The 12,563-nt window shown below is 54.0% G+C and overlaps 2 protein-coding genes across 2 annotated transcripts; one reads left to right on the forward strand and one right to left on the reverse strand.

The window, feature by feature from the left end:
* The first annotated feature begins 2,945 nt into the window (after window positions 1-2,945).
* Hsp90ab1 (heat shock protein 90 alpha family class B member 1) lies at window positions 2,946-8,266 on the forward strand. The gene is made up of 11 exons (XM_051204508.1): window positions 2,946-3,022; window positions 4,242-4,388; window positions 4,516-4,722; window positions 4,926-5,085; window positions 5,325-5,458; window positions 5,556-5,864; window positions 6,148-6,313; window positions 6,463-6,801; window positions 6,915-7,183; window positions 7,455-7,788; window positions 7,896-8,266. Exons 2-11 carry the CDS (start codon window positions 4,242-4,244, stop codon window positions 8,003-8,005), a joined length of 2,175 nt encoding a protein of 724 aa, XP_051060465.1. The 5' UTR covers window positions 2,946-3,022; the 3' UTR covers window positions 8,006-8,266.
* Window positions 8,267-8,341: 75 nt separating this feature from the next.
* Slc35b2 (solute carrier family 35 member B2) lies at window positions 8,342-12,159 on the reverse strand. Its single transcript, XM_051204509.1, has 4 exons — window positions 12,008-12,159; window positions 11,302-11,495; window positions 10,980-11,134; window positions 8,342-9,753 (listed from the first exon to the last, which is right to left on the reverse strand). Exons 1-4 carry the CDS (start codon window positions 12,016-12,018, stop codon window positions 8,821-8,823), a joined length of 1,293 nt encoding a protein of 430 aa, XP_051060466.1. The 5' UTR covers window positions 12,019-12,159; the 3' UTR covers window positions 8,342-8,820.
* Between the last annotated feature and the right edge of the window lie 404 nt (window positions 12,160-12,563).

Below are 12,563 nucleotides of genomic sequence, written 5' to 3' on the forward strand. Positions count from 1 at the left end.
AGGCCAGCCTACAAATTGAGTTCCTGCAAGGCTACAGAGATTTTTCTTTCTTTTTTTTTTGTAGACAGGGTTTTTCTGTGTAGCTTTGGAGCCTGTTCTGGAACTCTATCTGTAGACCAGGCTGTGTCCTATGAACTCAGAGATCCATCTGCCTCTGCCTCTTTGAGTGCTGGGATTGAAGGTGCGAACTACCACCACCCAGCAATAGAGACACTATTTTTGACACCCCCTGCCCCAAGAAAAAGACTATTATGTGTATAAGATATACATGTCAGGTGGTAGTGGTGGCACACACCTTTATTTCAAGCACTTAGAGGCAGAGGCAGATGGATCTCTGAGTTTGAAGTCAGATTGGTCTACAGAGCGAGTTCCAGGATGGAAGGACTACATAGAAAAACCCGGTCTCAAACAAACAAAAAGCAAAATAAAAAAGCATGCGTGTGTAAGTGTGGCACCACTGGACCTCTGTGCACATACGGAGGTCAGAAGACAATTTCAGGAGGGAGTTCTCTCCCTTCACCATGGGATCTGGGCCTCTGTGCACATACGGAGGTCAGAAGACAATTTCAGGAGGGTGTTCTCTCCCTTCACCATGGGATCTGGGGATCAAATTCAGGTCTAGGTTATGAGCCTATAGGGCAAGGACAAATGTTTTTAAGCACTGAGTCATCTTGTTCCCTAAGCAACCCTCCTCCCTCTTAGTTTTTTTTTAGATAAAATCTGCTACATAATCCTTAACTGGTCCAGTACTGTGTCGTTCAGACTGGCCTTGGAATTACAGGCATCCTCCTGCCTCAACCACCCTAATACTGAGACAGACACTTGCCACCAGACCCAGCAACATAAAAGGAATCCCTAAGTTGGGGCAAAATGACTTTTTTCTGTTTTTGTTTAACTATTAATGCAACAGATCTCACTCTTGGCCTACCTATGCTGGGCCATAACTTGTAATCCTTTTGCCTCGGCCGCCTCTGTGCTGGAATGACATGGTGTACCACCATGCCCAGGGAACTTTTCCCAACTGATAAAGTCCCAGGAAGCTGCTGAGGAGCCTTGGTTCTGACACTGTGGGAGACCAGACAAAGGGGAGTCTGTTTCAGTCTCGGGTCCTGGGAAGAGAGACCATGCCTCTGTCCCCATTCCACTTCCAGACCTGGGTTTCCTGACCCCACTATTCACGGAACCTTTCATTTTCCTGCTCTTGAAATGTCTAGACTAGCTTTCACTCCTTTAGGGGTCAAGGAAAGCTGCCCTTCAAGAGCTGGGGGTGAACATTTTTCCCTGGAGCTGCATGTCCAGCCTAGAGAACAGCTAGGCCCCTTTTACTGAGAGAGGGCATGGTGCTGAATTTCCTAGTTTTACATTTTGATCCAACGCAGCACCCTGGGGTCTTTCCCGCAATCCTTCCCAGCATCTCTGCATTCATTGGTTTCTCTACAGGCTTCTCACACGGTACAGTTAAGGAGAGGATAAAGGCAGGGCAGGACCTGCTGTTCAACAATGAAAGCACATTGGGGAAGGTGGGCTGCAGGAACTCACTGGGAGTGAAGGTGTGAGTGGGCGGTGGCGTGGGGGACGCTGGCCAGAGCGGGCTAAGGAAGGGGAGGAACCTTGGTCATCAGCCCAACACGCTTCCAGGGGCGGCCTTGGAAAATGGCAAGGCTAGACTGACAGGCGAGGCATGGAGGGCCAGCTCAGTGGGAAAGCAGGGCTGAGGTTCCAGCGCAATTTGGTTCTGGCACCTGGGACTGGGCCAACCCGCGACCAGTATCTTCACGCAGCCGCCAATCTGAAAAGATGGGTTATCTCCTTCTCCCTAGGTCTAAAGAGCTGCAGCAGGGAAGAGGGATAGAAAAACGAAACCAGCTTGAGAAACAGCTTGCTGTGCTCGCAGGGGAGGGCGCATGGCCCTGCGCGCCTGCTCTGTACGTGGGCGACCTCGGAGGCTGCGGGGTGGCAAGTGTTCCACCCAGCGGTGTCCGGTTCCCTGTCTGTCCACAGAAAGGTGTCCGCAGTCACTCACCCCCGCAGATCCCGTGTCCGGTGACCGATCCAGGTCAGCCAGCCAGCCATCCCTCCCTCTGTGCGCCACAGCCCACCCCGCGCTCCACACCCCCACAGCAACGTGGGCCTCCCGGGGCCACGCGCAGACGGTCGCCTAACCGCAGCCCGCAGTACGAGCAGGACCGGGGGAAGCCATCTGGGCAGCAAGACCTGGGAAATGGGGAGCGACTAGGCGAGCGGCTGCCCCCGCCGTGGCGGGGGAGGTGGAGCCTCGGGGGGAGGGGTTGAGACCGCCGAGACAGCCCTAGAAATTGCTGGAAGAAATCGCAGTACCGCCGGCGCTGCTCCCTCCGCCGCGCGCCGCCAAAGAGTCCCTGCCAGCCCAGGCCCGCCCCTCCCCCGCCCCCTCCCCCGCCCCCCCTCCCGCGCTGCTCGCCGCCTGCAGCTGCTCCCGGTTGCCGAGGGTGGGGATCGGGACGCCGTAAAGTTGGACGACGAGTTTCTGATTGTGCTGTCCTCTCGGCGTGTGATTCGTAGTGCACAAGCACACCCTAGGGAGGTGGGGGCTGAGGACGGCCGCCGAGCCAGCCGTCTCCGTGCTCTTCCCCTAGTGTTCCCTGCGGGTTGTCCTGGGAGTGGGGCGCCGGCCTCGAGGTGTCTGCGGGAGCGTGCGGGACCTGCGCCCTGCCTGCGAGGCCTCACTAGAGGCGTGTGCGTACGCCCCGGCCCTCACCTCGGCGGGCCGCGGCCCCCTCCTCCCTCCCCCCTCCCCGCCCCCTCCACTGCCTGCTGGCTGACGTCAGGGTGGGCGGGCGGCGGCAGGTGCGCGCCGCGAAGCCCCGCCCCCCGGGCGGAGGGATCCAAGGGCGGGGCCGAGCTGTGCTTCGCCTTATATAGGGCGGTCGGGGGCGTCCGCGAGCTCTCTTGAGTCACCCCCGCGCAGCCGGAGCCCTGCGTGCGAGTCGGACGCGCCCCGTGCCCACCCTGCCTTGTACTTGTGCTCGGCTTTCCCGTCAAGGTAAGGCCGCGGCCCGGCCCCGCGGCTCCCCCGGGCTGCTGCGCTCCCCGTCCCCATCTGTCCTCAGGGCGCCCGCCCGCCCGCCCGCCCGGGCGGCCTGTGGGCTGCGGCGCCCCGGCCTGCCTGTGTTTGACCCCGCGGCGTTGCGCGGCCAGGCTCCTCGGGGCCCCGGGTGCAGCCCGAGCGCGGGAGCTGGGGGTGCGGCCCAGCCCCGCGCTAGGTCCCCGCACGTGGTGGCCGCCGTCCCGGGGCGCTGCCATGTTTGCCCTCCACTTCCGGGCGCGGCTGCAGGGTCCGCAGGGTCCGCGCGGTGGCGGGCTCCTCGGCGTGACTCAGCACGGCCCTGCGGGCTTGGCCTGGCCACCTCCCCGGGCGCCTTACCCCAAGTGCTCGGGGTTCTTTGGGTGGGGGCAGGGGTGGTCCACGAGTTGGCAGGGACGCTCGAGCCCACTGCCATTTCCCTTTCCAGATCTTTCTTGCTCTCCCGGTGGAGGAGGAGGAGGAGAAGAGACGGGAGGGGGCTGGCACGGGGAGATTCATAGGTCCCTCCCCTACTCCTCCCCTCCCGGGAGCTCAGATTGTTCTGGAAGCTTCTGGTGCCCCGCCCCAGTGCCCGGATGCTGGGGCAGCGGGAGGGTTACGGTGGCGCCCCCTCCCCTTGTGGCTGCCGCCGACGCATGTCCGGCAGTGACGAGGGTCGCTGGACGGATTGGGCCACCATTTTGCTTGTGATCAGGCTGCGCAGTGGTAGAGCTTTTACCTCTTTGTCCTGATTTAATTGCCCCTTGAGTGCCTCCGAGACGAGCCTCCCGTTCCCCGGCCTTGGTAGGATGGAGCAGTACATAGAAATGGCTGCTGTTTCTTTTTTGCCCAAATAAAGTTGTAAAGGGTTTTCTATCTAGATGTTCACAGAGGTTGCTTGGGGTTCTTAATGTAGGTAACACATTCTTGAATTTTAACAAGGTGTGTTGTCAGGGATTGAGAGCCTGTTGGTTGAGCAGTAGTGTACCCTTCTGACTTGCGTTCGTTTGAAGAATCATCCATCCTTTGGATTTTTTCCATTTCCGATTGACCAGCTTACTGTAGCTTTTCAAGGTTTTTTAAAAATGGCGGTTCTCATCCCTTGGGAATGGACACTACCCAGTTTAAAGCGCAGTTTGAGCTGGATTTTAAAATGCAGCCGCCATGGGCCTTGGTAACGTGATGCTTTCATTCTTAGATGCCTGAGGAAGTGCACCATGGCGAGGAAGAGGTGGAAACCTTTGCCTTCCAGGCAGAAATCGCCCAGCTCATGTCCTTAATCATCAACACTTTCTACTCAAACAAGGAAATTTTCCTTCGAGAATTGATCTCCAATGCTTCTGATGTGAGTGCTAACAGCTTCGTAGAAGTGCAGTGGGAGAGGTTGGGAGTAATAGTGTAGTGGTTGATGCCAGAAGTGAAGAGAATGCTTGCACAGATGGAATAATGTGGCTGTGTATGTTCATTTACAGGCTTTGGACAAGATTCGCTATGAGAGCTTGACAGACCCTTCCAAGTTGGACAGTGGTAAAGAGCTGAAAATTGACATCATCCCCAACCCTCAGGAGCGCACACTGACTTTGGTGGACACAGGCATTGGCATGACCAAAGCTGACCTCATAAATAACTTGGGAACCATTGCCAAGTCTGGCACAAAGGCTTTCATGGAGGCTCTCCAGGTGTGTGGCCTTATATCCACAACATTCTCCGTTCATTATTGCTTTTGGCTTAGTAGTTTTCTAAAACTTGCGTCAATATTGTATGTGGTAGGTTTTAAAAATGACTACATGTGGAGGTCAGGATAACTGACCAGTAGTTCCAGGAATCAAACTCCTTAATTGTTAATTGGAGCTCAGCAAACACTTCTACTTGTACTTGGCAGGCTGGTGCGGACATCTCCATGATTGGGCAGTTCGGTGTTGGATTCTACTCTGCCTATCTTGTGGCAGAGAAAGTGGTTGTGATCACAAAGCACAACGATGATGAGCAGTATGCCTGGGAGTCCTCTGCTGGTGGATCCTTCACAGTTCGTGCAGACCACGGTGAGCAGGCTGTGAGCAGGCTGTCTGCATTGGGGTGTTTAGAATTCTCTAGAGGACAAGTCAGAAGTCTTAAAATCATCATGCACTCTTTTAATCCCAGCACTTTGGAAGCACAGGCAGATGGATCTCCTGAGTTCTAGGGACAGCCTGGCGTACACAAACGCTTGTCTGAAAAGGGGGGGATTAGAGTATTAGCTATAGTTTTCCATGTCTTCATTTTTATTCATTGTTTTTAATAGGTGAGCCCATTGGCCGGGGTACCAAAGTCATCCTTCATCTCAAAGAAGACCAGACTGAATACTTGGAGGAGAGGAGGGTCAAGGAAGTGGTGAAGAAACACTCACAGTTCATAGGCTATCCCATCACCCTCTATGTGAGTATGGACTTGGCAGTGTGGCAGGCTGTACGTTGCCTTTTGCCTCTGCTGCTGTTGAGGTCTCCACAACTAATTATTCAATTTGGTGATTTAGTTGGAGAAGGAGCGAGAGAAGGAGATCAGTGATGATGAGGCAGAGGAAGAAAAGGGTGAGAAAGAGGAGGAAGATAAGGATGACGAGGAGAAGCCTAAGATTGAAGACGTAGGATCAGATGAGGAGGATGACAGTGGCAAAGACAAGAAAAAGAAAACGAAGAAGATTAAGGAAAAATACATTGATCAGGAAGAGTTGAACAAGACTAAGCCCATTTGGACCAGAAACCCTGATGACATCACTCAGGAGGAATATGGTGAATTCTATAAGAGCCTCACCAATGACTGGGAGGACCACTTGGCAGTCAAGGTGAGAAAACTTGCATGTCATATAAATTGGAGGGATACATAGATGTGCTGTAGGTGGTAAGAACTGAAAGCCATGGGATCTCATGACTGCCACTGGAACTTCCTGGCCTGTGCTTGGCAGTGGAAATCTGGGTGGTAGAGGGATACTTTTCGCTGCTAGTATTCTTAAGTTTCTAGTTTCTCATGGGGTTTTTGGGGTGTGGCATTGTTTCAGTGTTAGCTCTCTGATACTGGGACTTGAGTTGATCATGTCCTGAAATGTACTATTGGGTTTTTTCCTTCAGCACTTCTCTGTGGAAGGTCAGTTGGAATTTAGAGCATTGCTCTTCATTCCTCGGCGAGCTCCCTTTGACCTTTTTGAGAACAAGAAGAAGAAGAACAACATCAAACTGTATGTCCGTCGTGTGTTCATCATGGACAGCTGTGATGAGCTGATACCCGAGTACCTCAGTGAGTATCTGAGCGTATGGAGCGCAGGCATACAGCGGAGGCTAACCCAGATAGTTACAGACCTTGATTCCCAAACCTTCACTTGGCTGGGTGGCTTAGGGACCACACCTGGTCTTGCCCCACCTGGTAACTGCCTTGGTTGATTGCAGACTTTATCCGTGGCGTGGTGGACTCTGAGGACCTGCCCCTGAACATCTCCCGAGAAATGCTGCAGCAGAGCAAGATCCTGAAAGTCATCCGCAAAAACATCGTGAAGAAGTGCCTTGAGCTCTTCTCGGAGCTGGCCGAAGACAAAGAGAACTACAAGAAATTCTATGAGGCCTTCTCCAAGAACTTAAAGCTTGGAATCCATGAAGATTCCACTAACCGTCGGCGCCTGTCTGAGCTGCTGCGCTATCACACCTCTCAGTCTGGAGATGAGATGACGTCCCTGTCAGAGTATGTGTCTCGCATGAAGGAGACACAGAAGTCCATCTACTATATCACTGGTATGTTGGATAGAGCTTGGGTCTGAGCAAAGCTAGCTGCCTTGCAGGTGTGGGATTGGGGGGGGTTGCAGTAGAAGGCCCGTTGGTCCCTGAGTCATTTAATAATCCTACAGGTGAGAGCAAAGAGCAGGTAGCCAACTCTGCCTTTGTGGAGCGTGTGCGGAAGCGGGGCTTCGAAGTGGTGTACATGACTGAGCCTATTGACGAGTACTGCGTGCAGCAGCTCAAGGAGTTTGATGGGAAGAGCCTGGTCTCAGTGACTAAGGAAGGTCTGGAGCTACCAGAAGATGAGGAAGAGAAGAAGAAAATGGAGGAGAGCAAGGCAAAATTCGAGAATCTCTGCAAGCTCATGAAGGAGATCTTGGATAAGAAGGTTGAGAAGGTGAGTTTGTTGTGAGCTACACATGCCGTTAGTGGTGTCAGGTAGTGTAGACCAGGCCCTTCTCCCATAACAGTGATTACAACATTCAATATATACATGCAAGAAAAAAGGGCCTTGGCTGTGTTCCCCATGTTATCCTTGAATCCCTGCACTCTTAGCATCCATAGTAGTGGCTAGAGTTTAGTAATCTTCCCCAAAGAACTTTTACATGCCCCATGTGGAGTGTTCCAGGACACCTAAGGTTACATCTTGACTATTTGACTATCCACAGGTGACAATCTCCAATAGGCTTGTGTCTTCACCCTGCTGCATTGTGACAAGCACCTATGGCTGGACAGCCAACATGGAGCGGATCATGAAAGCCCAGGCACTCCGAGACAACTCTACAATGGGCTACATGATGGCCAAAAAGCACCTAGAGATCAACCCTGACCACCCCATCGTGGAGACCCTGAGGCAGAAGGCTGAGGCCGATAAAAATGACAAAGCTGTCAAGGATCTGGTGGTGCTGCTGTTTGAGACCGCTCTGCTCTCCTCTGGCTTCTCACTGGAGGATCCCCAAACCCACTCCAACCGCATCTACCGCATGATCAAACTAGGCTTGGGTGAGTCTGTTACCTTTGCAAGCTATAGGGGGCAAGTTGTTTGGCTGGCTGGAGGCCTGAACAAACAATACTACCAATCTTGCTCAAGACATATTTTTCTTTTTTAGGTATCGATGAAGATGAGGTGACAGCAGAGGAGCCCAGTGCTGCTGTCCCTGATGAGATCCCCCCACTGGAGGGTGATGAGGATGCCTCCCGCATGGAAGAAGTAGATTAGAGATCCCCTTAGAGGTCCCCGGGGAAGACCATGTCCTCTGTATAGTTTCCCTGTGGCCCCCAGAAACCTTGGCTGGCCCTGACCTTCCTGGCTCTCTGCTCACGCTAGAGGATCTCTCTTCTCCTGTCCTTGTGCCTTAAGGCAGGAAAATCCCCTCCCACAGAATAGCAGGGTTGGGTGTTGTGTATTGTGTTTTTTGTTTGTTTTATTTTGTTCTGAAATTAAAAGTATGCGAAAATAAAGGAAATGCAGTTTCATACAGTCCTGTTCTCCTTGTAAAGTAACACTTAAGATGGTGGTAGGTCCCTTTCAGCCAACCAAAACACAGGCCAAGTTACTGCTGCAGTTTTAATCAAATAAGAGCAAAAGGTGACATTCCCGAGTACCCAAACTTGAGCAAGGAACAAAGGCCGCAAGAGGGCTGGGAGGGGCTGTGTGGCACAGCACCAGTTTCTCTAGGGTGCCCCCTGACCCCAACCACATTGGGGCCTGTAAACTGTTGTACTGCTCTCGCCCAGCTGTGTCTGGCAGTCTTGAGGGTTGGGTGTCAAAGGAAACAAGCAAAGTCGGTGCTGGTTTTCAGGTCTACCAGCTAAACCAAAACCTCAGGTCGGGGGAGGAGCTGTATCTGGATTACCTCTGTAACGGACCCACAACTGACTACCATGTAAGTAGGTGGGACTCTTTAAGGCAAGGCAAGAGGCTGCCTCCAGGGCTCCAATCTGCTGCTGAGGTTTTGGGGAAGTAATTTTGCCCTTGAGTCGGTGCCTCTGAGAAGATACAGAAAACCAGAGTGAGGGTCCTTACTCAACTCTTCATACCTTCTGCACTGGGGGATCAGTTGGTACAGCCTTCTTGCGCTGCTTACGGCCCCGGGCATAGACTCTGAGTAGCAGGGCAGTGAAGACCACAGCCACTCCCAGTCCCCCCACCACCGTGACAGTGTGGCCATAAAGAAGGCAGGAGAGAAGGATGGCAATAGCCTGGCGGAGAGTCATGATGATGGTGAAGACAGCGGCTCCAAATTGTCCAATGGTGTAGAAGATGAAGAGCTGACCGAAGGCAGAGCAGATGGAGAGGAGGAGGGCATGGAGTGCAAACTCACTGTGGCGGCCCATGAAGCGGGCTCCCTCCAGTAGGGCCCCCTGCTCCAGTAGGGAGCCTACTGTGAAAAGACAGGAGAATAAGTTGACCCCAAACATCATCTGTACCGATGACATCTTATAGGCAAACAGGGCATCCTGCCAGTTTGAGGTGAAGCTGTCAAAAGCAATGTAGCCTGCCAGTAGAATCAAGCCCGAGAGTGTTGTGGCTGGAGAGCTTCGGGGCTCTGGTCCACTAGACAGCAGAAACATGCTAACTCCAATGGAGATGAGGCCGGCAGTCAGGTATTCCCAGTGTTCATAGCTTCGTCTAGATACCAGCTTTCCCATCATCATGACAGGAATCACCTTGGAGGCCTTGGCCAGCACCTGGGTAGGGAAGCTGACAAACTTAAGCGCTTCATATTGGCACCAGCTGCTCAGCACATTTGACAGACTGGCAAAAGAGTATCGGTACATGGGTGCCCCATGACGAGGTTGTTTGCGTAGGACACAGTAGAGACCTGCCACGATCAGGGCCAGCACTCGGTTCATTAGCACCAGGAACTGAGAGTCTGTGAAATGCTCGCCTGGTGATGTGGCTGTGGTCCCATAGCTGCCAGTCATCACTCTTTCCTGCAGCACACCCCACGTCAGATAGGACACCTGGGGGGGGGGGAATGGTCACAGTAAACAAGGGAAAGGCAGAAGCCTCGATTTTCCCTCATCCTTGGGACGACTGCATGTGATGTGACGACACCCCCTTTCTGGTTCCTCTCTGTAGAGGCTTCTTGTGTAAGCTTTAATTCACCTTGTAGAGCAGTACATGGAGTTATAAACACAATGACACCTGCTTTAGGACCACACCCCGTCCATCTTCTTGACACAAGTTCATTAGAGCTGGTTCCATACACCAGATAAAGTTTTACTTATTTTGAACCAGTTCAAAACAAGCCTCAGGGAGGACTGGCCACTTTCACATACATCTAAGGTGGGTTGGCATCCACTCCAAACTATGGCCTGTGATAGCATCCTACTCACAAAGGCAGACTGGCTGCCTAAACTCTTTTGTGTGTGGTCCTGGGGATCTTCTGTGCTTTTGTAGGCAAGTACTCTACTATTGGGTTATATCCCCAGCCCCCCTGCCACATTATTTCATTATTTTGACACAGGGGTATTGCTATGCAGCCCTAGTTATCCTAGAACTTGACACGTTAACCAGGATGATCTCTAACTCAGAGATCCACCTGCTCTGCCTCTCACATGCTGGGACAAATGTATCTCACACTAAACTGCTCAGGCAGGCCAGACCTTCAACTTTTTTCTACTTTTTTTTTTTTTTTCCAAGACAGGGTTTCTCTGTGTAGCTCTGGCTGTCCTGGGGCTTACTCTGGAGACAAGGCTGGCTTCAAACTCAGGGAGATCCTCCAGCCTCTGCCTCCAGAGAGCTGGGATTAAAGGTGTGTGTATTAGGCACAGGCCTTGAATTTTCAATTTTCTGCTTTAGCTTCCAAATAGCTGGATTGACAGCTTGTGCCACCTTGCTTGGCTTTCCCAAAAATGTTGTCAGTGTGCTCATATAATAGACACAGTACACAGCGCAGAAAAAGCACAGAAAAAAAAAAAATACAGAAAAGACAGGCCCCTCTTCCACAGTAGGCATCATTTACACATGTGTATGGTGAACTTTCAGGGCAGGTGTTGGAGGAGGAAAGGGTAAGAGGAAGAAAGTATCATTTCCTTTAACATTTTCAGGGTGGGGACCGTCCTGCAGGGACACAAACCATACCTAAATCAACAAACCTTTGGTATGGGCAGGACAACTTTGGTTTCCTTGAGTCCCTGGCTGTTTGTACCCAACCTGGGAAGAGAGGGGAAGCCCGGCTACTTACCTGGAGGCCCGAGGCACAGAAGATCAGCTTCAGGATCTGCCAAGAGGGAGTACTGTCTGCTGTCTCTGTCCGGGGAGCCAGTGGAACCTCATCAGAGGCCTTGGGCTCACTGCCAAACACACAGGCCTTCACCAGGGGAAAGCAGAGACCCCTGCCTGAAGAAGACACACAAGATCAAGCTCCACAACTTCTCTAGTACAGCCAGCCCGCCCCCCCCCCCCGTCTGACCTACTGGCCTCCCTCCCTTCCCAAGTAATGTTCCGCTTTGAATATCTACCTGCAACCATCCCTAGCCCATGTCCCCACCCTTTGGCCACATTACCTGTCTCCAGGTAGTTCTTCCGTCTTAAGTATTGCACCAGAAGGTAGCCAGGTACCATAAAACTGGCATAGCCAGCAACATTCAAGAAAAAGCGGAAGAACCACAGCTGTGTCCAGGACTGCGGAGGGGCTTCGGGTGACTCTCCACCTGCTCCCAAAGACGGGAGCACGGCGAGCACCACCACTGCCCACCATCTGCTGGGACAGCCAAAGCAGCGGTTAGGCTTGCAGCTCTTCAGCCCCTCTGCCCTCCGGAGGGGGACTGTCCCAGGGAAGTGCCCAGTGGCGTCCCCGCCCCCTCCGCTGCAGTCCAGCGGGACGGACAAAGAGCCTCTCTCTCCCGCTCTCTCTCTCGGGGGGTCCGATGCAGGCCAGGCAGCACCTCCTCCCTTCCCGGGGGCGGCCCCGCCTGCCCAGCCACATAGGTCGCCTCTGTTCCCTCCAGCACGCGCGGGCAGCTCAGGCCACAGGCGCTTCCCCTCCCACTCCGGAGCGCCACGGTCCCACGTCCCCTCCGGGCGACATCCCGAAGCCCCCCCCCCCCAGGAGCACAGGCCACGCGCTGCGCCTGCATCCACACCGGCTCCTGACAGCGCCACGCGGGTCTGCAGCTGGGGGACCCCACCCCGCCTCCCGAGCCCGGGGGTCCCGATCACGTGGCCCCGGGGTCTCGATCACGTGGGCCATGGCCGCCCAGGCCCCCCCACCTGGCATCCATGGCCCAGCCGCGTGGGGCGGAGGGGGGACCGGGGAATGCGAGTCCCCGGGCCGCACGCTCCCTCCGCTCCCTCCGCCGCCCGCTCCCGCAGCCAGCTAGCCAGCCTGCCAGCGGAAGTGCGCGCTCTTCCCGCCTCCACCCCGCCTGAGCCCCTCCTCGGCGCCCCGACCACAGCGCCCCCGCGCGGCCCGGAGGCAGACCGGGCGCGGTTCTCGCGGGGAACCCCAGTTGGGACTCCCTCCCTAGCCAGGAGCCGGCTTGGTCAGAGTCATCCACCCTTGCCGTGCCAGACGCAGGGACGGCTACTGCCGCCTAGTGGGCCAGACTTTTGAGTATCTGAGCACGTCCCCTTATGTTTTCCCATTTTCTATTTCTTTTTTTTTTTCATTTTCTAACAACGATGTCGCCTTTTTTTGGCTGGGTCAGTGACCATCACCTAGTACCGGTGACCGTGACCTTCGAGACTATATATGACCTCTTTGGTCCTCCTCGCCCACTCCCTCACCCGACCCTGTACAATCTTGCTGACCTGTTATCCGTTTCGT

The sequence above is a fragment of the Phodopus roborovskii genome, unplaced genomic scaffold (genome assembly GCF_943737965.1).
Source record: "Phodopus roborovskii unplaced genomic scaffold, PHOROB, whole genome shotgun sequence".
Taxonomy (NCBI): domain Eukaryota; kingdom Metazoa; phylum Chordata; class Mammalia; order Rodentia; family Cricetidae; genus Phodopus; species Phodopus roborovskii.

What these genes read in the sequence shown, in the direction of transcription:
- Slc35b2 (XM_051204509.1), bottom strand. An exon ending in GAAGAACTACCTGGAGACAG is followed by an intron (nt 11,135 to 11,301) that starts GTAATGTGGCCA and finishes TGTCTTCTTCAG; the next exon opens with GCAGGGGTCTCTGCTTTCCC. An exon ending in TCTGTGCCTCGGGCCTCCAG is followed by an intron (nt 9,754 to 10,979) that starts GTAAGTAGCCGG and finishes CCCCCCCCCCAG; the next exon opens with GTGTCCTATCTGACGTGGGG.
- Hsp90ab1 (XM_051204508.1), top strand. Translation starts at nt 4,242, where the DNA reads ATGCCTGAGGAAGTGCACCATGGCGAGGAAGAGGTGGAAACCTTTGCC. An exon ending in GCTGATACCCGAGTACCTCA is followed by an intron (nt 6,314 to 6,462) that starts GTGAGTATCTGA and finishes GGTTGATTGCAG; the next exon opens with ACTTTATCCGTGGCGTGGTG. An exon ending in TGGATAAGAAGGTTGAGAAG is followed by an intron (nt 7,184 to 7,454) that starts GTGAGTTTGTTG and finishes GACTATCCACAG; the next exon opens with GTGACAATCTCCAATAGGCT.